The sequence below is a fragment of the Cervus canadensis genome, chromosome 13, assembly GCF_019320065.1.
Source record: "Cervus canadensis isolate Bull #8, Minnesota chromosome 13, ASM1932006v1, whole genome shotgun sequence".
Taxonomy (NCBI): Eukaryota; Metazoa; Chordata; class Mammalia; order Artiodactyla; family Cervidae; genus Cervus; species Cervus canadensis.
The window spans coordinates 55,100,990-55,124,140 of NC_057398.1; the positions used below are offsets into that span (position 1 = coordinate 55,100,990).

At 38.9% G+C, this 23,151-nt stretch overlaps 1 protein-coding gene across 1 annotated transcript in view; it reads left to right on the forward strand.

Annotated features, from left to right (window-relative positions):
- The window catches only part of RAB3GAP2 (RAB3 GTPase activating non-catalytic protein subunit 2), a 103,005-nt gene that overhangs the window by 4,799 nt on the left and 75,055 nt on the right, over positions 1–23,151 (forward strand). Inside the window, exon 2 of the mRNA XM_043485874.1 lies at positions 17,097–17,158. Coding sequence (XP_043341809.1) covers positions 17,097–17,158 — 62 coding nt within the window. The remainder of the gene's footprint in view (positions 1–17,096; positions 17,159–23,151) is intronic.

Consider the following 23,151-nt stretch of genomic DNA (forward strand, 5'->3'; position numbering starts at 1 on the left):
ATCTTAGTTCCCCAATCAGAGATAGAGCTTAAGTTTCTTGCATTACAAGGTGGATTCTTAACCACTGGACCACCAGGAAAGCCTCAAGCTTATATAGTTTAATTTCTTATACCAGCTCATCTCTGGAGGATATGTAAACAGCCCCCTCCCGCAAAACAAAAACAAAAACTGAATAACTTGTCATGATTCGTCCTAGGCAGCTGATAATTTTGAAGACTTGTCTGTTGGTTTAATGTTTTTGTTTGTTTTGTTTGTTTCTTTTTTTAGTGTAGATGGCTGCTGTTGACAAAGTGAGACCTAGTACTGGGCACCCTGAACTCAAAACTACACCTCTGTGTTTGAATTGTCAGAGAATAAATAACAGTATGACTTTATGTTATTTTGTATCATCAACTGTAAAATGAGACTGTCCTCTATTGCTTTAAAAGAGATCTTGAACCCTACTTCCCAGTGTTTACATTAATTAATACTAATAAATGTTAATAATTGTTTAGTTCCTCTGCTTAGTTGCTCAGTCATGTCCGGCTCTTTGCGACCCCATGGACTATAGCCTGCCAGGCTGCTCTGTCCATGGGATTCTCCAGGCAAGAATACTGGAGTGGGTTGCTGTGCCCTCCTTCAGAGGATCTTCCCAACCCAGGGATCAAACCCGGGTCTCCCACATTGCAAGCAGTTAATAACTGGTTCTACTCAATCAGATGCTGTTTTAGACATAAAATTTGCTCTCATATTTTGAAATTTTGGAGATGGGCCTGGCCTATAACCTGGCCTACAGTGACATGATTTCCAGGAGATTGGATTTCTATACCAGAGTTTTCTGATACTTATAATTGCTGGATTCGATCCCTGGGTTGGGAGGATCCTCTGGAGAAGGGAACAGCTACCTACTCCAGTATTCTGGATGAATTCCATGGATAGAGGAACCTGGTGGTCTGCAGTCCGTGGGGTTGCAAAGAATCAGACACAACTGAGTGACTTTCATTTTCATTTTTTTAGACAAAAAAATAAAAGAAATACATGTACAGATAGGGAGAATCAGACTATTTGGAAGTAATTTATGTACTATAATATTGTGAATCTGTTAATTTACCTGGGCTTCCCTGGTGGCTCAGTTGGTGAAGAATCTGCCTGCAGTGCAGGAGACCTGGATTAGATCCCTGGGTTGGGAAGATCCCCTGCAGGAGAGCATGGCAATCCACTCCAGTATTCTGGCCTGGAGCATCCTCATGGACAGAGGAGCCTGGCAAGCTGCAGTCCGTGGAGTCGCAAAAAGTCGGGCACAACTGAGCACATTAATTTACCTAATAGTAAGTTAATTTTCTGTTAACATTCTAATGAGGTAGAGCAGCCTCTACCTTCCTTCTTGCTCTTTTATCAGAAAGATAGAAGAAGATAAAGCATACGGGAAATTACCTTGGAATCATCAATTAAAGTTTGTTTTTGTCCAGTCACTAAGAAGAGTATGCTTTTTAGGATAACCTAAAGTCATGGACTCAATTTGGAATATTATAAATCATATAAAGTACCCATTTTTTTTTTAATACTGAGTGAAATGCTTTCATTTGTTTGTGATCATAGTAGGGAGAGAAAAGTAATCTGAAAGTAGAATATTTATAAGAATTTCAGAAAATTTTTGGTTACTGCACTTCAGTAGCTGTTTAAGGTTGGAAGAGGGTCTTAGGAGATAAATTTCTGTCAGTGACAAAACTGACACATGACTAGTTAATTCCTTTATTCAGCTGGTACTTACTGAGCATCTACTACATACAAAGTAGTCCTAAAGGTAAATAAAATAGGTCCCTCTCCTCAAGGACCTTTGAGCCAATAAAGGAGATAAGTATGTAAAAGAAGAGTTAGAGGTGCTGTGCTATAATTTGGCATATGATAGTTGGAGAATGAAGGAGTGTTGGCTCATGCTATGTAGTGGACTCAGAAAAGTCTTCATGAAGGAACTGTTATTTTCACCATGTCTTAATAGTTTCACAGAGGTTCAGGTGGAGAGAAAATGGCCAGGCAAGGGATGTGAAACAGTATGGGGTTCAGAAAGATGCAGATAGTAAATTTTGCTGGAAGAGTGGGATATTGTAGGGTGAGGAGAGAGATTGGCAGAGGAATTTAGATTTTATGCAGTAGAAAGGAAATAAGAATACTTAGGAATTAAAGGAAATTTGCTCAGGGTTACTTGGGAACAGACAGTTTTAAATAGATTAGTTTCCAGATGCACCTGTGTAAATGCCTACTTTCTCACCCTACCTTCTGCTTTACTACACGAAGGCTTACTTCTCACACATTTTAAATATTATTATAGTAAGTTGCTTCCAAAGCATTTAAGCAAAAATTTGTGTTTAAGTCTCTGTAAACTCCACCCCCATCCATCTCAACAAGAGATTTCCAAATAATATTCACTATTTATGTTTAATAATAATTTCTCAAAGTTTGTAATAATGTATGTTTTTTCAGTTACCTGCTTCTAATAATAATTGTAATAAAACAAGTAGGATAACTTAATACTTAGAGCCTTAGATCCCAAGAAAACTTTCTTGTCAATTCTCAACTCTTTTTGCAGAGAAATTTTCAGACTGATGATACATATCTGTATTACATAAAAATAGCATTCTGTGGAGGAAATAAAATGGAGATAAGAATTCAGTGAGAAAAAAGAACTTAGAAAATTATTGTTAGAGATACTAATCATAGTTTTAAAGTGAGTATTTGTGGGTATTATTTCCCAGAAGTATTTAGAATCCACTGAATAAATTTAAAAGGATGATATAAATACTATATTAAAATATCCATGTTTGGTATATCAGAAATTACATTTTTATGCAGGAGGTACATATTATTGAAAAATTCTTTTGGGGTGTATATAATCAAAAAGCTTGAAGACATTCTGTGGAGCTGTCGTTCTCAGTTTTTTTTTTTTTTTTTTTTATTGTGCCATGCATAAAAAATGAGACCTAGGCCCTGAATAGTGAAAACAATTTTGAAGAAGGAGAAAGAAGTTGGAGGACTTTACTTTTTTTATTTTCAAAATGTATACAAAACTATAGTAATCAAAAATGTGGTACTGGCATAAAGACAGAGTAATGGAATAATGGATTAGAGAGCTCAGAAATAAACCCTTGCATATATGATCAGGTTTTTTGACAAGGATTTTTGACAAGGGTGTCAAGACCACTCAAGGGGGAAAGGACAGTCTATTCAGCAAATGGTATTGGGAAAACTGCGTATCCAAATACAAAAGAATAGAGTTGGACCCTTATCTTATACCACACTCAAAAATTAACAAAAAAATGGATTAAAGACCTAAATATAAGACTTAACACTATAAAACTCATAGAGGAAAGCATCAGGGGGAAAATTCATGACATTGGATTTGGCAGTGGGTTTTTGGTTAGAACACCAAAAATACAGGCAAAAAAGCAAAAATAGGTAAATGCGGCTATATCAAACCTTAGGACTTCAGTGAATTGAAAGATGCGGTCAACAAAGTGAAAGTGCAGCCTACAGAATGGGAGAAAATATTTGCAAATCATATATATGATAAAGGATCTGTATCCACAATATATAAAGAATTCCTATAGCCAAGTAACAGCAAAATATAACAAGTAAAAACTGAGCAAAGACTTGAATAGATTTTTCTCCAAAGATGTTATGCTGCTGCTAAGTCGCTTCAGTCGTGTCTGACTCTGTGCAACCCCATAGACAGCAGCCCATCAGGCTCCCCCGTCCCTGGGATTCTCCAGGCAAGAACACTGGAGTGGGTTGCCATTTCCTTCTCCAATGCATGAAAGTGAAAAGTGAAAGTGAAGTCACTCAGTCATGTCCAACTCTTAGCAACTCCATGGACTGCAGCCTACCAGGCTCCTCCATCCATGAAAATTTTCCAGACAAGAGTACTGGAGTGGGTTGCCATTGCCTTCTCCAAGATGTTTTAGAAATGACTAGTAAGCATATGATAGATACACAGTATCGCTGATCATGAGCAATGCAAATGAAAACCACAATAAGGTATCACCTTACACTCACTAGCTTGGCTTCTGTTAAAAAAATAAAAACAGAATAACAAGTGTTGGCGAGGATATAGAGAAACTGGAACTCTATACACTGTTGATAGGATTGTAAAATGGTGCAACTGCTATGGAAAACAGTATGGAGTTTCCTCTAAAAATAAAAAATAGAATTACTATATGCTTGAGCAATCTCACTTGTGGGTGTATAACCAAAAGAACTGAAAATAGTATCTAGAAGAGATACTTGCACACCCATGTTCATAGAGGGATAGTTCATAAAAGCCAAGGAGTGGAACCAACTGAAATGTCCATTGGTGGATGAATGGAATGGGGTCTGTAAGATGGAATATTATTCAGTCATTAAAAAGAAGGAAATCATATCACATGTGATAATATGAGTGACCTTGAGAACATTATGCTGTGTGAAAAATTAGCCAGTCAGAAAAAATCAATGTACGATTCCATTTATATGAGTTACCTAAAGTAGTTAAATTCATGGAAACAGGAAGTAGAATGGTAGTTACTAGGAGCTAGGGAGAGGAGGAAAGGAGTCTTGTTTAATGAGTATTACAGTCTCAAATTTGCAAGATGGAAAAGTTCTGAAGCTCTGTTTCTCAACAATGTCAGTAAACACTACTGTGCACTTAAAAATGGTTATATTAGCTTTTATGTTGTGTGTTAACAATAAAATATATAAATTAGTATGATAATAAAGAAATAGGTCATAAAATGTAAAACAAAGCTGTTCATCGTGAGAAGTGACCTGCTAAAAGTTCCAGTAGCCCCAGACCCTACCAAGCTATCCTGAGAGCTGAGAGGATCAATGTCTTGGCTCATCTGTAATCCATTTGCAGTTCCCTGGGCATCTCTGCTATAGGCAGAGGGTAACCACTGATGTAAGGCAAAAGTATAGCATTTCAAGATTTGATTTGCAGAGAGGTGGATTTGGTGGCTCTGAAAAGGGTAGGTTTTGTAGTTCAGAGTTAGAGGTAGGTAATCATTTGGGAGATGTTCATTCAACTCTAGATCAGGGTCTTCAGAAGTAAAGACAGGACTGGTGGCTCAGATGGTAAAGCGTCTGCCTACAATGCAGGAGACGCAGGTTCAAACCCTGGGTTGGGAAGATCTCCTGGAGAAGGAAATGGTAACCCACTCCAGTATTCTTGCATGGAAAATCCCACGGATGGAGAAGCCTGGTAGGCTACAGTCCATGGGGTCGCAGAGAATCAGACACGACTGAGCGACTTCACTTTCACCTTCAAGGCAGTCGCAGTGGTGATGGAGTTTGAAACTTGAGAAACATAGCAGTGGCAACCTATACAAGGAATTTGAACTGAGAAATAGGACAACCAGGTTAATATTTGAAAGGCATTTCTTTGTTAGCAAAGAGGAGAATGAATGGGAATGGTGGGTGAAAGTGGAAATAGAATGACCGGTTGGGTGGCCTTTGTAGTGGTCTGTCAAAAAAGGAGGTAACTTAGATTGGTATTCTTCAGATGGTATTTAATGGTCTACCCAGTGACAGTTCTGGATCTGTACGACAGCAAGTGTTTCTGTGTGACTACAGTGTTAATATCATTTGGGACTATCGAGACCCTAAATGAACTTTCCTCATGAGAAGGATTTCTTGAAATTCTTAGGTGTCTGCCATACCATATTGCTCCTTTGGAAAGGTGACCAAAAAACAGTTCTTTGAACACAGATCATTTTTCTTTGTATCATGTGAGCCTAAGCCTCACATATAAATTCTTCAGAAGAGAGACTCTCAGGTCAAGAGAGATAATAACCTATTATTACATCGCCTCTATTTTTTTTAAGTGTATAAAATCAGACATAAAATCTGTCTTCTAGCTACTTATATCCCCCCTTCCAGATGTTAAAACGTTAGCCTTAAGCTTTTTAGCATAGTGGCCACTAACTGCGTGTGGCTGGTTAAGTATAAATTAATAGAAATTAAGTAAAAGTAGCAGTTCAATTTTTCAGTCATACTAATTATGTTTCAGTGGCCACATGTACTTACCTAGTGGCTACCTAATGGACAGCACAGATACATAACACCACCATCATTACGGAAAATTCTATCATTATAAAGTGCTGCCTTAGTGAGAATCTTCCAGACTTTCTGCTTAGACAGTAAACATACATGCTGTTGGGTGTTTTATTTATCTATTTTACATTTTAAATTATGGCCTCATTTTTGTAAAATGTATATTCTGGAACTTTTTTGGTTAATTTTTAATGTCAACTGTTTTGACAGAGTCAAAAAATGTCAATTTTTTTTTCAAGCTGTGTATATAACTGTAGCATTTTTTCCCCCTAATGTCTGTACAGTATTTCAGTGAAGACTACCAGGTTTTAGTTAAACATTCCCCTGTCAATGAAATTTAGATTATTTCCAATATTTTTGCTACAAGAAAATGTTCCAGTAACCATCCTTATACATGCTTTACCTATGATGTTAATATTTCTGTATGTAAATTTCTGGGATTGGAATTGCTGGATAATAGAAATTCACATTTTAGTTGTTGAGCACAGTCACAGTCTAAAAATTGGTCAGGTTTATTCCTATCCGTGGTAAACAGAAATGTTCATTTACACCCACACTTGTCATCTTCCTGTGTTATCAGTTTCTTTGATTTTTGCTCTTCCAGTAAATGAAAAATGGTTCTTAGGCAATGCTAACATTATTATCAGACTTTACCTGTGTTTTTTTTTTTTAAAGCAACAAGTAATAGCAAGATTAAGCTGGTATTGGAAGAATTTACCTTAACTATAAGGAAAGTTTTCTCACAAGGACAATCATATTAGAATTGATTAAGTAAGGAAGATACTGAATTGGCTTTAGAATTTGCAGAAATTAGCTTTGGTGAGCAGTATTTATATACCTTCACCCTTATTTACATTCCCTGTTCAGTTCAGTTCAGTCGCTCAGTCGTGTCCGACTCTTTGCGATCTCATGAACCGCAGCACACCAGGCCTCCCTGTCCATCACCAGCTCCTGGAGTCTACCCAAACCCATGTCCATTGAGTTGGTGATGCCATCCAACCATCTCATCCTCTCTCGTCCCCTTCTCCTACCTTCCCTGATCTTTTGTTACTTTCTGCTGCTTTGGATATAATAAATTCATAACACATGAAGTTATAGGAAACAACAATAAAAGATATATAAGTTCTGTCTAATATACAAAATATATTGTTGCCCTTAGTCACTGACTTCCTTTAAAAAATAAAATGAGTAGAAAGAATGGGGCATATTAAATTTCTTCAAGTCTACAGTTTGTTTTTATCATTTTTCTTAGGATGGGTCTAAAGATTTCTTAGATTTGGAGCAAAAGAAGCATACTTGTTGATTTTTTTTTTTTTTAACTTTATTTAGAGCAAGAAAAGTGAAAGTGTTAGTTGCTCTGTTGTCTTCAACTCTTTGCAAGTCTATGTACTTCTCTTCTCTCCATGGAATTCTCCAGGCAAGAATACTGGAGTGCATAGCCATTCACTTCTCCAAGGGATCTTCTCCACCACAGGATCAAACCTGGGTCTCCTGCATTGTAGGCAGATTTTTTTTTTACCATCTGAGCCACCAGGGAAGCCCTTTAGAGCAAGAGGATACATTCTGTTTCTGCCTAAAGATATTTTCAGTTCTGTCCTTTTTTGAACTGTCAAAACATTCTCCTTGTGTGATGTAGGAGGCCATTTATTTGATAACAAGAGTCCTTAGAAATCTGGAACTGGAAGGGACCTTACAGACCTAGTCTGATTTAATCATGGTGTTTTGAAAGAAACTCCTGTTTGTTGAAAATGGGATAGCCTCCTCATTTTAGATTGCTGCATATTTTTATGTGCTGAGAGGAATATGCTAATATAAAATTTATATTCCCATTTTCCATTTCTTTAGAAATAGAAAAAGATGAATAATCCTGAGGCATAGGAAATTAAGCAGCTTCTCTATTCTTTAGTCTTTTTTTTTTTCCCCTTTGTATTGCTATGTGATGCTTTCTGTGGCTTGGCCAAGAAGAGCCAACTAAAATTGTTGAACCTACGAATTATTTGCAAGTTATAGGTTCTGGAGGTTGGTGCTCTTTATAGAAACAAGTACATTCTCTTTTTTCCTGTTTTAGAAGAACGGAAATGAATTTGCTTCAGTGCTAGTAAGATCTTTTCTTAGACCATGGAGATTAAATTTTCTTTTTCCTAACATTTAATGATTTCAGTTTCCCATTTAGTTTTTGATCTTGACGTACTCATATTGAGGAAAGCAAATACTGTCAAATTAATTGCCCACTTCTAGAATTCATTTTCCTTTTTAGCTTCAGGTTCTTTTTAAATGTGAAACTATTACTCAGTTATGATGACAGACTGTTCAGAAGCAAATTGGAATAATGTATATTTTAAATTAAATAGAATTGTGAAAAGCAAAAGTTGAATTTCTCATTTAAGCTTTTGTTGGTAAAATAATTCATTCATTGAAAATATACCTTAAAAGACATCTATTATTTCTTGATGCTTGAATTATAATGTTTTCTCCATAGTTTGAAGGTTTCAGTAACTATAAGTGACTGATGATATCAAGTGAGAAGCTGAACAGTTTTTTTAATACTAGTATAATCTAATCTCTTCAGGGAAGAATTCTCCCTAGAGGAAGTTGTAGTTACATTTTATGTTTTAAAGTCATTGGTTTTGTTCATTTACCTTATAAGGGTAAGAATAAGAGTTTATGCTGCCAATTATTCTGGACAGTTCAAAATAGTCCTCTTCAGTGATATGTATTAAAAAATGATTGAAAAGTCAAATTACTTGTCAGTGAGGAGGTTGTTGCTTTTTATTACTAATACTTATAACTTCATTTTGCTCATGTTTAATTCTCTCTACATCATATAAGTTGATTGGAGATAAGCTTAGGAATTTTGTTCAAATAGAGAGCAAGTATGATTCAAGGTGTGGTATAAAATAAGAGTGAGGGGTAATTTTAGCAAATGAGGTAGTAATGGCAAAGTAATTAGAACTAACATAGTAATCTAAACTGGCAGACTTTATTGTTACTGTTTTTTTTTTAAATTTGTTTTTGGCTGTACTGGGTCTTCTTGCTGTTCAGGCTTTTCCCTAGCTGTGGTGAGCAGGGGCTACTCCCCGGGTGCAGTGCGCAGGCTTCTCACTGCAGCGGCTTCTCAGAGCACGAGGGCTTCAGTAGCTGGGGCTCCGTGCTCTCAAACACAGGCTCGGTAGTCGTGTCTCAGGTACTTGAAACTGCCGTTTTTTTCAGTAGGCTGCACTGGAAATGAGGTGGGAAAGTCCAGTTGAAACATGGACATTTGAAATAGAGCTGATGCTGTCCTGCCGTGCTATAGTTGTAAAATTACTGCTTTAGGAGCAGCATCTGGCACGTGAGTCAGCACTGAAGTAACAAACCTAGGGAAGCAGTCTCATGATCTAATTTTAGATGTCTCCAATAGGCAATATTTGCTGTTTCTTAGCTGTTTTGAGTATAACCTGTTTTATTCACTGTTGGCAAAAAGAATATTTGCATAATAGAATACAGACACATTTTGAGAGTGATGTGGGTGTTCTTTTTTGCCTTCAAAATGATACGGTGTTTATTTGGGAACTCAGTGTTCTTTGTAATTATTTTTTCTAGCCTACCAAAAAGTCAGGTTGAAAGTGAATGCCTAATTGAATGAATGTATTGGTTTTTCTTTACTGATGCAAGATCTTTTTAAAGTAATGATACAAGTGTTGTTTTGAAATGTTGAAATATACATTGTGTGTGTATCTATCAAATACAAAGATCCATTAATCCATATTAGGCCAACTATGTTGAACAATATTTCTAGAGCATCTTTTTTTACATAGTCAAATTCTGCCATTTAGACTTGAATTAGAACAAAGATACTCTGTTTCTCCTATTCTTTTTTTTGTTGTTGTTTCTCCTATTCTTAATCAAAACTCAATCTAAAGATTGTTAATTATTTTTTGTGATTAAAATGGAATAGAGAATTACAAAATTTATCAATATGTATTTATAATTTTACATAGAAAGCTTATTTATAAAAGATGGTTTTGATTTGGAATATAAAGTCTTTGTGTATAAAGTTTATAAAAATAAAATGTTTTTGTATTTCTGTGGAAATGTAAAATGTTTAGAATCAACATCTGATTTGCTTACTATATTTGAATATATTAATTTATATCCTCCTTTTATAGGGATATATGGGGAAACCTTTGGGTAAAAAGGTTCTTTTCAGACTTGATATCCTAAATGGATATAAATAGTTAAGTACCGACAGTGTTCTTGGAGATGCATATGTGTGTGTGAGCGTTTGAGCACACACAGCATGTATATTCCCTGTCCCCCGAAGCTTAAATGGTTAGCGTATTGACACGGTATACATTTATGATCAATCAGACAAGTTAACAACACAACAAATGACCCAACACAATTTGTAATTCTGAAAGGAAAATATAATCAAATGCTATGGTTTCACAAGAGGGAAAGATCATTGATAGATGCAATAAAACTTCATAAACAATTAATCCAAGTCCTGAAGGAGAAGGTGAATTTGGAGAGCTGGAGACAAATGGGAATGCTTAAATTAGTTGACAGATATGGGATAGGCAAAGGCAGAGAGTAAGAATGAAGAAAGAGGGTGCTGTGTTTGGAGACTAATCATTTTAACAGCCATCAAGGGTGTGTACGTGCCAAGCACTGTTCTTTTAACCCTAACAACAGTGGATACAGTTATTAACTCCATTTTGCTAAAGAGGAAGCTGAGAGGGAAGAGATTAAATTGCCTAAGGATATATGACCCTTCAGGGGTAAAGCTGGGTATCAAACCCAGGCAGGCTGACACCAGACACCTAACAGTTGTTCTAGACCTGTGCTGTCTTGTACTATGCGGTGGAGCACTCGGAACGTGCCTGGTCCCAGCTGAGATGTGCTCTGAGTGTAAAATACGTGTTGGATCTTGAAGACTTACACTCAGAGAACCAATGTGAAATATCTCATGAACAACTTAATAGTGATTACATATTGAAATGACGTTTTGGGGCTATATCATATTAAATAAAGCATATTAAAGTTAACTTGTTTCTACTTTTCGAATATGGCTGCTAGTCAGTTTAACGTGGCATGTGGCTTGTGTTACATTTTTATTGGACAGTGCTGCTAAAGACTGCCCTCCAGTAAGTTAAAAGGCTAATGAAGTGAAAGAATAGAAACAAGGATGAGGGTAGGCAAAGGAAAACAGGAGATTTTAGGTCAGATTATTGGCATTGAAGTTTACCCTTGAAGCTAGTATTCCTCAGAGCGTCATCCATGGACAGCCTGCCTCACATTTTCAGAATGGGGTCAACCCTGAAACTTTAGTCATCCCTAATTCATTGTTTTAATCTCTTTGCAGAAATTTTAAGGCTCCCTAGAGAGGCCATGCTGTAGAAGAGACTGTAACTCCAGTTTTGTAAAGGCAATGGATGTGGATGTCATTTTCTTAATATTCTGATCAGTGTCGTTGAATTAAACCTAAGCCAGATAAAGAATACAGGAGGTTGATGTCAGTGTCATTTAAAGGATTGCTTTCTGGAGATTAGGTGGTTACTACTTACTTATATAATAAATGGGAGGAGAAATACATACAATTACCCCATAATTTATAGCCTAGCCTTTGACTGAAAAGCATGCCACTTGGCTCATTAGATGAACTGGATGATTTGGTGATTTGTGTGGTTTTTGGAATTTCTACACTGGATCCTGATCGCCCTAAAGAAGTTTATGTCTTGAGTGTCCATCCTTGATAGTTCAGTTGCTCAGTCGTGTCTGACTCTTTGCGACCCCATGAATCGCAGCACGCCAGGCCTCCCTGTCCATCACCAACTCCCGGAGTTCACTCAAACTCATGTCCATCGAGTCGGTGATGCCATCCAACCATCTCATCCTCTGTCGTCCCCTTCTCCTCCCGCCCCCAGTCCCTCCCAGCATCAGGGTCTTTCCCAGTGAGTCAACTCTTCGCATGAGGTGGCCAAAATATTGGAGTTTCAGCTTCAGCATCAGTCCTTCCAATGAACACCCAGGACTGATCTCCTTTAGGATGGACTGGTTGGATCTCCTTGCAGTCCAAGGGACTCTCAAGAGTGTTCTCCAACACCATAGTTCAAAAGCATCAATTTTTCGGCGCTCAGCTTTCTTCACAGTCCAACTCTCACATCCATACATGACCACTGGAAAAACCATAGCCTTGACTAGACAGACTTTTGTTGGCAAAGTAATGTCTCTGCTTTTTAATATCCTGTCTAGGTTGGTCATAACTTTCCTTCCAAGCAGTAAGCATCTTTTAATTTCATGACTGCATTCACCATCTGCGGTGATTTTGGAGCTCAAAAAAATAAAGTCTGACACTGTTTCCACTGTTTCCCTATCTATTTGCCATGAAGCGATGGGACCAGATGCCATGATCTTAGTTTTCTGAATGTTGAGCTTTAAGCCAACCTTTTCACAGTCACTCAGTCGTGTCCGACTCTGCATCCCCATGGACTGCAGCCCGCCAGGCTTCCCTGTCCATCACCAACTCCCGGATCTTACTCAAACTCGCATCCATAGAGTCGGTGATGCCATCCAACCATCTCATCCTCTGTCGTCTCCTTCTCCTCCCGCCTTTGATCTTTCCTAGCATCGGGATCTTTTCAAATGAGTTACATCGAACTTATATCTTTTCAAACGAGTTTCAACTGACTTAAGTCTTAACATATACAAGAGTTTAGGACTTTCAAATCACCCTGGCTTATAGAAGGTTTTGATCTATTTATTCTAACAGACCATCATCATTTGGTGTCTTATTTCTTCCTGTTATGTAGAAATTTATAGACCTTAAAGTTTTATAGTAAATGTTCCTTATTGACATTAAATGGCCTAGTTCTCAAATGTTAAAACACCATTGCTCTTGTTATTCGCAACCTTGATCAATAATCAATTAAAATACACTGATAATGACATGGATTGAAGAAGAGCATCCCTCATAGAAAAGTTACCAGAAGGAAAGACCACCTGAATAAAATTTTGTATATGAATGGCATCTTTATTAGACATTCAGCAGCTGTTTTTTCAGTATAAGCTTTTTTTGTGCTTGACCTGCTTTTATATTTGAGGACATTAGAAATAACCTTGGTAAGGTGCTAAGATTCTGACACTTCAGTAGCTGTCAAATAGCAGCCTGCAGAACAGTATCAGATGAATTCTGAGGTAAGTCAGGAGGCTACAAAGTTTACATCACTGACACTGAGTAACAATAGCCGGAAGGTAGTACCTTATTTACGGATGTTTCCGTCTTTGATTTTTTTTTTTTCCTTTTCTGTTTCTCATTTTTAAGTTGACTAAAATTTGGAGTGCATTTTCTTACAGTGTTGTAAACAATACTGAGAATTCTAAACCAACCTTCAAAAATATCTGTAACCTCTCCAAGTAACAGTTCTGTTTTTCACTTTCACCTTCCTTTAACCTCTTTGTACCATGACCCCTTTGGGAAATGTATTCATGTGATAGTGGGAGGTGCCTGATTAATTTTTCTTTCCCTCCAGTTAATACAAATTCCTCAGTCAGAGACATTGAGACATGGGTAAACCGTCATGAGCACTACTGTTTTGTAAAAAGAAGGTATTTCTCAGAGTTTTTTTCTTCCTGGAATGTTTTGAATTGTGCTTTATGGAGAGAACTGGGTCTCTGCAGGGGCTGATAATCAAAATTTCTGCTGTCTTCTACTGATCGAATGAGTCATTTGTGAATGGAGCTGGGTACTTTTTACCAGTATGGAGGAGAAATAGCACATTTTACATAGTTTTCTTTTGAATAGCATTCAGCAGAGGTTCTGTGCACAGACTAAGCTCTTTGAAGGCTTATTTTGCTTTTGTATGTCCAGCACTTAGCACAGGGCCCAACACAGAAGAGATGCTGTGTTGTGTTTGTTGAATGCATGAATGAATACATGATTAGCTGACCTTCATGAAGTCATGAAGGTCATGAACTTTAAATTCTTCATCAACTTTAAATTCTGCACAGTTTCCCAGAGAGTGTGGTAATTTGATAAACATTTTTATAGCAGTTTTAACATTGAATTGTGAACCTTAGAGCAATAAGCTTTACTACACATTTTGCTTTCTCGTACAAAAGACATTTATCAATCAGATGACCTAGTTACCATCAGCCCATTAGAAGACAGTTGCTTTCTATGCAGTAGAAAAATTAGCAGACTAAAGGGATTGCCTAACAAATTTAGATTGCCAAAGAGCAACTGTATTTTTCCAAGTTACCAAAAAAAAAAATGTCCAAATCTCAATATCAGGGGACTATTTCCATGTTAATGTAATGAAATCTTGCTTTTGGTCTTATTTGTAAGCCCCGCTGTTTCCTAATCTTACCCTTATTCAGAGGCCGAAGGAGTAAGTATGGAAGAATACTAGGCAGCATGGGCTCTGGAACTTAGGCAGAACCGAATTCAAACCCCGCCCCTCCGCCCCTCCATTTAACCCTCTGTGATCCTAGGCAAGGGATGTAAACTAGGCAATCTACTTTTCTTTGTAAAGAGAGGGAGATAGGGGATCCTTGTCATGCTTATGTGAATTAATGTCTATAAAGCATTTAAGCATATAGAAATGCTAAATACATGTTAGTTGTTGTTACGTGATAACCTCTATCTGAATGGCTTTTTTTTGCCTTTGAAAAGTTTTTAGCCACTTTAAAAAAAAAAAAAAAACTGGACCATTTTTAAGTCTTTATTGAATTGGTTACAATATTTGGCCCCAAGTCATGTTGTCATCTTAGCTCCCTGTACAGGACTCAAACCTGAAGCCCTGCATTAGAAAGCAAAGTCCAAACCACAGATCCAGTGGAGGAACCACCAGTCCCTCTAGCCACTTTTTGTAAGATTTCATTTAAGATGACGCCTCCCTATAGCTTTTCGTCTCTTTTACGGCCTCATCTGAGTTCCCCTAGTAGTCAGTTACAGCCATCACCACGACGGTTACTTATTTGTCTCTCTCCTACACTAGATCACAGATTCTTTAAAAAGAAAAGGAGTTCATATGTTTGTATTTTTGTCTGTTTCAGCTACAGGATTTGGCACAGGGTATTTAACAGAACATTTGTTAAATTGTTCAATTGATGTGTGTACAGAAATCTTCTATTAGTTGTACAGTGTTAATCAAATGATTAGTACTATTTTAAGACTTAATATATGCCTAGCAGTGTGCTTGGCACATCATAAAGTAGCTATTTGGTGTTTAAGTACCAAAGATGGGGATATTGCCACAGAGCTAATTGAGCAATGATTCCAAGTACCAGACTATAACATTTTTTTTTATCATCTAATATATAGTTGATTTTAGCAGCCTTTGGAACGTTGTAGATAAGTGGAAGTTCTTTTTGCTTCCTTCCTCCTGTCAGTAGATAACATGTATGTTCAGTCCCGTCTTTTGGGTTGCTTCTTCCCCCAGAATTTTGAGGCTGATTGGCTTAAATACAATATTTTATTTATATTTTGTAGTATTTTAATAGCTAAATCCTGATGACTGGCATTGAGAACTTATTATGTATCAGGCACTGGGGACTTAGCATGCTGACAGCAATCCCACTAACTGTAGGTACTGTCATTTTCCATGATGTTATGGTAAGAGAGCTAGAGCTTATGAATATGGGGTAACTGTTCTGGGTCACAGAGCTGATAAGGGATGGATCCAGGATGAACCTAGGTAATCTGATTCTGGGGCTAGACTTATAATTAGACAATTATCTGCTCTTTTCACACTTAGGGAAACTTTTATTTGTTTTTTAATTTGATTTGAAGTAATACATATAGAGTATCTGATGTTTGGTTCAGAATATTAATGGTTCCTTTAAAAATGATAGTTTTATTCATTCTCTTCTGATATGATATAGGATGAATTCAAAGATAATTATATAAAAATGAACTCACTAATTTGGGATTTTTATTTTTTATTTAATTTTTTTAAAAATCTGACTGTGCTGGGTCTTTGTTGCGGCACGTGGGCTTTCTCTACTTGCTGTGCGTGGGCTTAGTCACCCTGCAGCATGTGGGATCCTAGTTCCTTGGCCAGGGATCAAACCCTCGTCTCCCACACTGGAAGACAGATTCTTAACCAGTGACTACCAGGGAAGCCCCCAATTTGGGATTTTTAATTCCTCGTTGCAGTGGTGGTTGGACATCTTATTTTATTTTATTTTTATTTTATTTATTTATTTTTTTATTTCCTTTATTTTTTTTTTCAGTGGGTTTTGTCATACATTGATATGAATCAGCCATAGATTTACACGTATTCCCCATCCCGATCCCCCCTCCCACCTCCCTTTCCACCCAATTCCTCTGGGTCTTCCCAGTGCACCAGGCCCGAGCACTTGTCTCATGCATCCCGCCTGGGCTGGTGATCTGTTTCACCATAGATAATATACATGCTGTTCTTTCGAAACATCCCACCCTTACCTTCTCCCACAGAGTTCAAAAGTCTGTTCTGTACTTCTGTGTCTCTTTTTCTGTTTTGCATATAGTGGACATCTTATTTTAATCCAAGACAATGTTCTCATGTATAAGAAATCCCAGTGTCAGGAAAAGGTGGAAAATAGTAGACCAGTCTGGTTTCAAAATTGTTTTCTTAATCTTTGATACCTTATCTTATTAAAACACTTTTAAAGATATCTGTGTGAAATTTTAGGTGTGTTGTTTGGCCACTATGTACCTTTAACTTGTCTAATATATTAGGTAACAAATATTTGCCATTTTAAGATTTTTTTTAAAAAGTCACCTTTGCAGTTTGATTTAAATGTGGGTAGACTTGATGTCCAATATCTTAAAATCCAACTAACTTGCACACTTTTACATAGATGTGTAAATTCGGGTCAAATGTTTCCTGAATATTATTTTTTTTTTTCTTTCTGAATATTATTACGTATAGCAAAATCCTGACCTAGTATAGTTTACCATTGTTTTCTTCCTTAACATGAGGTTGGTTCTATTATGTTTAGAGGAAATGTTTTTAAAATAATTTAAGCTCTATATTTTATGTAATAAGCACTTTTCATCTTTTTCAAAACAGGTAAATCAAACTGGGAAGATGATGGTTGGGGAGCATGGGAAGAATCAGAACCCCAAGAACCTGTAAGTCTGCAAAAATATGCATGCTTTTTGATAGTGGCATTTTCCTTTTGTAATGATGGTGACATATTTCAGTGTTAGGTCAACATTTAAAAATCGTTATCAAGAACATGTTTTGCTTACTCAGTAGTGCTTGAGTAGATGCCTGTTCTTAAGGATTTAATGACTTTTTATAGCTCAGTCAGTGAGCTCAATGGAGAATAATTGTTTTAGGATTCTTTCTCCTTCATAGGTTATTCTTTCAGACTCTTGCAGTTATTCATTCAGTATAGATTTGTTAAATGCCCACCATATTCTGGGTGCTGGGAGTATAGCATTGAGCAAGTAAACAGAGTCCCTATATGTGTAGTGTATTTTCACCTATAGATAATAGAAAATCTAACCTACATTGGCTTAAATAATAGAGATACTCATTAGCTCACATAAAAGGAGTCAGAGATACTGTGTATTCCCAGATGGGTTGACGAGAACTATGTCATCAAAGACTCAAGTTCTGTTCTGCATACACCACGTTGACTTCCTCCTAAAGCTTGTTCTTCTCACAGGTGTGGTGCAGCAGCTTGTTTTTTCATGCCTGACCATAGGGAGAAAAAGCCTGGGGCTTTTCATAGTTTTCTTCCTTGCCTTTTATCTCCTTGGCTTGAATTGGGCCAAATACTTATTTCTGAACTAGCCACTAGCAAGGTATATGAGATTTTTATCAGTCAAGTCATATCACTTCCTGAAGTTAGAGGGTAGAGGGTCAGCTTTTCCTTAGGCCCATGGCTGCTGCACAGGGGAGGAGTTGATACCTGAACAAAATCAGGGTTTTTGTTTTTTTTTTTAAGAAAGAGAAATGAACCTGTATACTGGATTGATCTTATCATCCCTGTGCCCAGCTGGGGAGAGAGGGGAAAAAAATTTTTTTTAAGATACATGAAAAATATCAAATGGTGGTAGTAGAGAATGCAAATGGTGATGTAACAACTGTAGATTGGGTGGCCTGGAAAGATGTTTAGGAGGATGTGACATTTAAGCTGAGCTTTGAAAGATGACAGGGAATCAGCGAGGTATAGGTCTGGCGAAGAGCATCGCAGGCCAGGGCAACAACTCATGCAAAAGCCCTGCGGCAGGATGGGCTTGGTGTTAGAAGAAAGGTAGAGAAGGCCAATGGGGCCTGGCAGGACTGAGGTGGCTACAACAGGGCGTTAGAAAAGCAAATCAGCCTGATTAAAGACTTCATGAATTTGAAGTTTATTCTAAATGCAGTAGGAAACCACACTGATCTGATTCCTTGTTGTTCATCTTGCCTGCTGTTTAGAATAGATCAAAGTAGGGAGCAATAGTGGAAGCAAGAGAGACCAATTTGGAGGCTGTTAGAGGAGTTTAGTTGAGAAATGCTGGTGATTGCATTAAGATAGTGAAATAACCTTCCAGATGTTTGGCTTGAGCTACTGGATGCATGGTGTATCACTTACTGCATTGGGGAAGACAAAAAGAATAGCTCTGGAGGAGAAATGAGCGTGCATCGTGTTGTGAGCAGCAGAGCATGTTAATGTCATACAGAGTTGTAGCAAAGCTCCAAGGGGAGATGCAGAACAGGGGACCATTTCAGAGGACCTCAGGGAGGATTGGGATGTGCTGCATAGGATGCAGTGCAGCTCAAGAAACTTCGTTATCCCATCACCTCAGCAAACACCACCTTGTCCCTCTCTGCTCTAGTCCTGTGTCAACAGGGAGACGCGGTTATACTGTCTCTGCATTGGCTAATAAGACTGACTACCTTCTGCTTACTCATAACTTAGACTCTAGATTGTCTTCAATTCTTTCTCCTTTTCATTTCACCCTCAGAGCTCATATGAGGATTTTACTGAGTCTGTTCATCAGCATCCAGTGTAGGATATTTGGGGGGAGTGGGGGGGTAGGGTGCTTAGATTTATACGAGGTCAGGGACTACCCTGGTGGTCCAGTGGTTAGGACTTACTGCTTCCGCTGCAGAGGGTATGGGTTCTATCCCTGATCCAGAAACTAAGATCACATATGCCACATGGGGTGGCCAACACTGATTGCTGGTTTTTGAAGCTCCCCTTGGCTGCTCTGAGGGATAGGTTGCCTCCCACACTCATAAAGGTCACGGGTTGTTTATTGTTCAGTACATCATTTTGATGTTGCACCGTTCCAGCTGATCCTGGTGACATGGACAATGACAGTCTAGTTAGATTGTATAGGTGTTACCAACCTCCTTTCAATCTGACTTATAAAGTATATTGTCTTCTCTTTATTGGGAAGGCGATCCTAAATCTAGGGATGACATATCTTAACTGTTTCAGTTAAAAGCCAAAATATGCTTCTACTCCTTCTGAAAACACATGAAATTACTCACATGTGGAGCATGGCTTGATTCAGATAAAAGTTGAGTATTCACAGGTGACCCTTGGGAATGAGGGTGGGTTGTTCTCTTTGTCTTGATGGATTTGCTCACACTGTGGACTTGAAGTGAGGCAGTATTGTTAGGTCTTGTTGACAACAGTTTGGGGGTACCAGTCATTCCTAACTGTTTGAACCCTTTACCCTGTCTTTGTCTCATATATATGGTGAGGGAGAAGGTATTTGGATGACAACAAAAGTGGGCTAGAACACTGAGGCAGTTGCTTAGATGTTCAGGTCATCCTGTAATGTTTAAGAGAGCTTCTTTGAATTTGGATCCAGTCTTCAAAACAAGACAACATGGCACTGTGGCCAGGGAAAAGGATGTGACCTCTGCCTGACACAGGAGCATCATCCAGAACTTTCTCTGTGAAGCATCATTATGAAGTTCTGCTGAGAAAAGTTTTATAGCCAGGACTGTTAGCAATTTTACTCAGCTGAGGCAAGAGACTTCTGTTACTTCTGCTGCCATCTACGGTGATGAACAACTCCAAAGGCACAGCCAGCTCCAGGGGCCTAGCAAGAATCAGAGTGAATTTTGACAAATGTGTGAAATGCAGACGTGCACGCTGTAGTCAAGGTAGTAGGTGTAGCCACCTAGTTGGAGTGGAGAGGGAACTTCTACCCTCTCTTGTCATGTACAAACAGCAAACCAAAAGCTGCCTTCCATGAGTCCCCTGACAGTTCTTGTCCACATTAAAGATGAGTGAAGTGAAAGTCACTCAGTCATGGTCTGACTCTTTGTGACCCCATGTACAGTCTATGAAATTCGCCAGGCCAGAATACTGGAGTGGGTAGCCTTTCCCTTCTCCAGGAGAACTTCTCAACCCAGGAATCGATCCAGGGTCTCCTGCATTGCAGGTGGCTATTTTACCAACTGAGCTATCAGGGAAGCCTTTAAAGATGAGAGAGACCACTTCTTCCAATCCTTAAAGATGAGAGACCAGGATTGGAAGAAGTGGAACATCTTTAAGTCAGGATGCTATCGCTATCAAAACAATGAGGCTTCTCCACCAATTGTCCTTGGCGGTTACTGTGACCAGCAGAGGAAAGTAGGTTTTCATTCTTGTTTAATCTGACATTAAGAGACGAGTCGTGTTCTGGTCTTTAGGAGGCTGCAGTGGTGTGTCAGTGAACCACAGAGAAGGGTACCTAAGAGTAGAGTGTGGCAGCCTCTGCCACCGAATGCCGACCTGAAGGCCAGCTCACTGCTACTGAGTCCAGCAAAAGAGTTATGAAAGGTTCAGAGTGCTTTTTATCTCTAGGAGACTGTCAGCTCTTTGATAGTAGTTTCTTATTTTTATGGCAGAAGGGAATAAAAAGCTTTTATAATCAGAGAGATTTAGTACCAGGCGTCTGGATAAGGCTTTGCTAAGAAAGGAGAAAGCCTCTTTAATTTCGCTTCTGGGGTGTCAAGTAGAATGAAGACTCAGTGAAGAAAGCATACTCTAGTATCTATTATCAGCAATAGCCAGCCGCGTCCAAGAAGGCATTCATCTGTATGGCAGGCTTCGGAACTTTAAGCATTCCTTCCATTATAGAAAAGGACAAATGTCCTTCTCCTGTAGCTATTTCATGCCTGTGTTAGTCTGTCGGCTGCCATAACAGAACACCACAGACAAGGTGGCTTAAACAACAGAAATTAATTTTCTCACAGCCCTAGAGGCTGGAATCCCAAGGGCAGGGTGCCATCCTGGTTGGTTTCTGATGAGACTCTTCTTCCTGGCTTTCAGGCGGCTGCATCCTTACCTGGCCTTTCCTCTGTGTGTGAAGAGAGGGGGTTCTGGTGTCTCTTCCTCTCATGACGATACCAATCTAACAGGTTGGGGCTGTACCCTTAAGACCTTGTTTCACCCTAATTGCCTCTTTAAAGGCCCATCTTCAGATATAGTCACGTTGGGGGTTAGAGCTTGTGAATTTGGGGGTGGAATACAAATCAGTCCTAACAATGCCCCAAATAACAGATCCATATCAGGTGTAATGTTTATATCTAGAAGTGCAATGAATAAAGTTAAGAAATTCCTCCTCTCCCATGAGTAAATACACTAAAGGATTAAAAGACAAACAGAATAGGTTTTCAGGATGAAAGAAAAGGCAAAACAAAGATCTTTCCCCGTATTGAATTCTAAGCTGGCAATGTGACAGATAGTACCTGACTGGGGGAAACGGGGAAAGAAGATAGTTGTAGTGTAACACCTATCGCTTAGTGATCTATGACAGATAGTAAATTGTATTTTTTACAGTGTTGTAATGGGCTTCCCTGGTGGCTCAGATGGTAAAGAATCCACCTGCAATGTGGGAGACTTGGGTTCGATCCCTGGGTTGGGAAGATCCCCTGGAGGATGGCAACCCACTCCAGTATTCTTGCCTGGAGAATCCCCATGGACAGAGGAGCCTGGCGGGTTACAGTCCGTGGGGTTGCAGAGTTGGACACGACTGAGCAACTGTGCACAGCACAGCACAAGGGCTTTTAGTTGGGGTATAATTTTTCACTTTGGGAAGGAGATGATACTTTGCTCAGCCTCACGCTGTAATGCGAATTGAGCTTCCCAGGTGGGGCTAGTGGTAAAGAACCCGCCTCCCAGTGCAGGAGACACGAGACAGGAGTTGGACCCCTGGGTCAGGAAGATCCCTGGAGAAGGAAATGGCAGCCCACTTCAGTATTCTTGCCTGGAAAATCCTATGGACAGAGAAGCCTGGCGAGCGCCAGTCCAGGGGGTCACACAGAGTCAGATATGACTGAAGCTACACAGCATGCATGCAAGGGCTTTTAGTTGGGGTATAATTTTTTGCTTTGGGAGGAAGGTGCTATTTTGCTCACCCTCATGCTACAATGGGAGTCAAGGCAGTGGGGAGAAACTTGCCAGGTTAATTTAATTTTAACTAGCAAGGCAGATTGAATGAGATTTCTTTCATTAAAACCAAAGGGTTGGAAGTACAGAATCAAGGATTAGCTTGACAGCAGTTTCTGGAACAGGAACACAAAAGCTCTTGGGTTAAGGTCCTCAGTTAAGGTAGGCAGCGTGGGAAATTTCCATTCAAAAAGACACTAGGAATTTGTTCCATCTGTTTTACGGAAGGTGATAGAGTGCCATTTACAGAGGCACTACTGATTTTGCAGATTAATGGGAATATAAGCATGCTGGCCAGGTAGAGGCCCCAGAGAAATGTTCATTTACAGGCTGAGAGATAGGAGACAGCACAACCTGATTAGAAATCCTTAGAGCATTAGTGAAAGTGTTAGTTGCTTAGTCCTGCCTGACTCTTTGTGACCCCATGGACAGCAGCCCGCCAGGCTCCTCTGTCCATGGGATTCTCCAGGCAAGAATACTGGAGTGGGTTGTCATTCCCTTCTCCAGGGAATCGTCCCAACCCAGACCTCCCACATTGGAGACAGATTCTTTACCATCTCAGGCAATAATCTGGGGTAGTGCTGGAAAATATCTCACCTTATTTTGGTGTCAGTGGACTGGTACCATCTGCCACAGAAGAGACGTAAGCACGGGCTTGGCCAGAGGCAGGAGAGTACCCATGGATGCTGTGGGTACGCCCCAGACTCTCTTGTGAGGGGTGTGGTCGCAGAGGGTCTG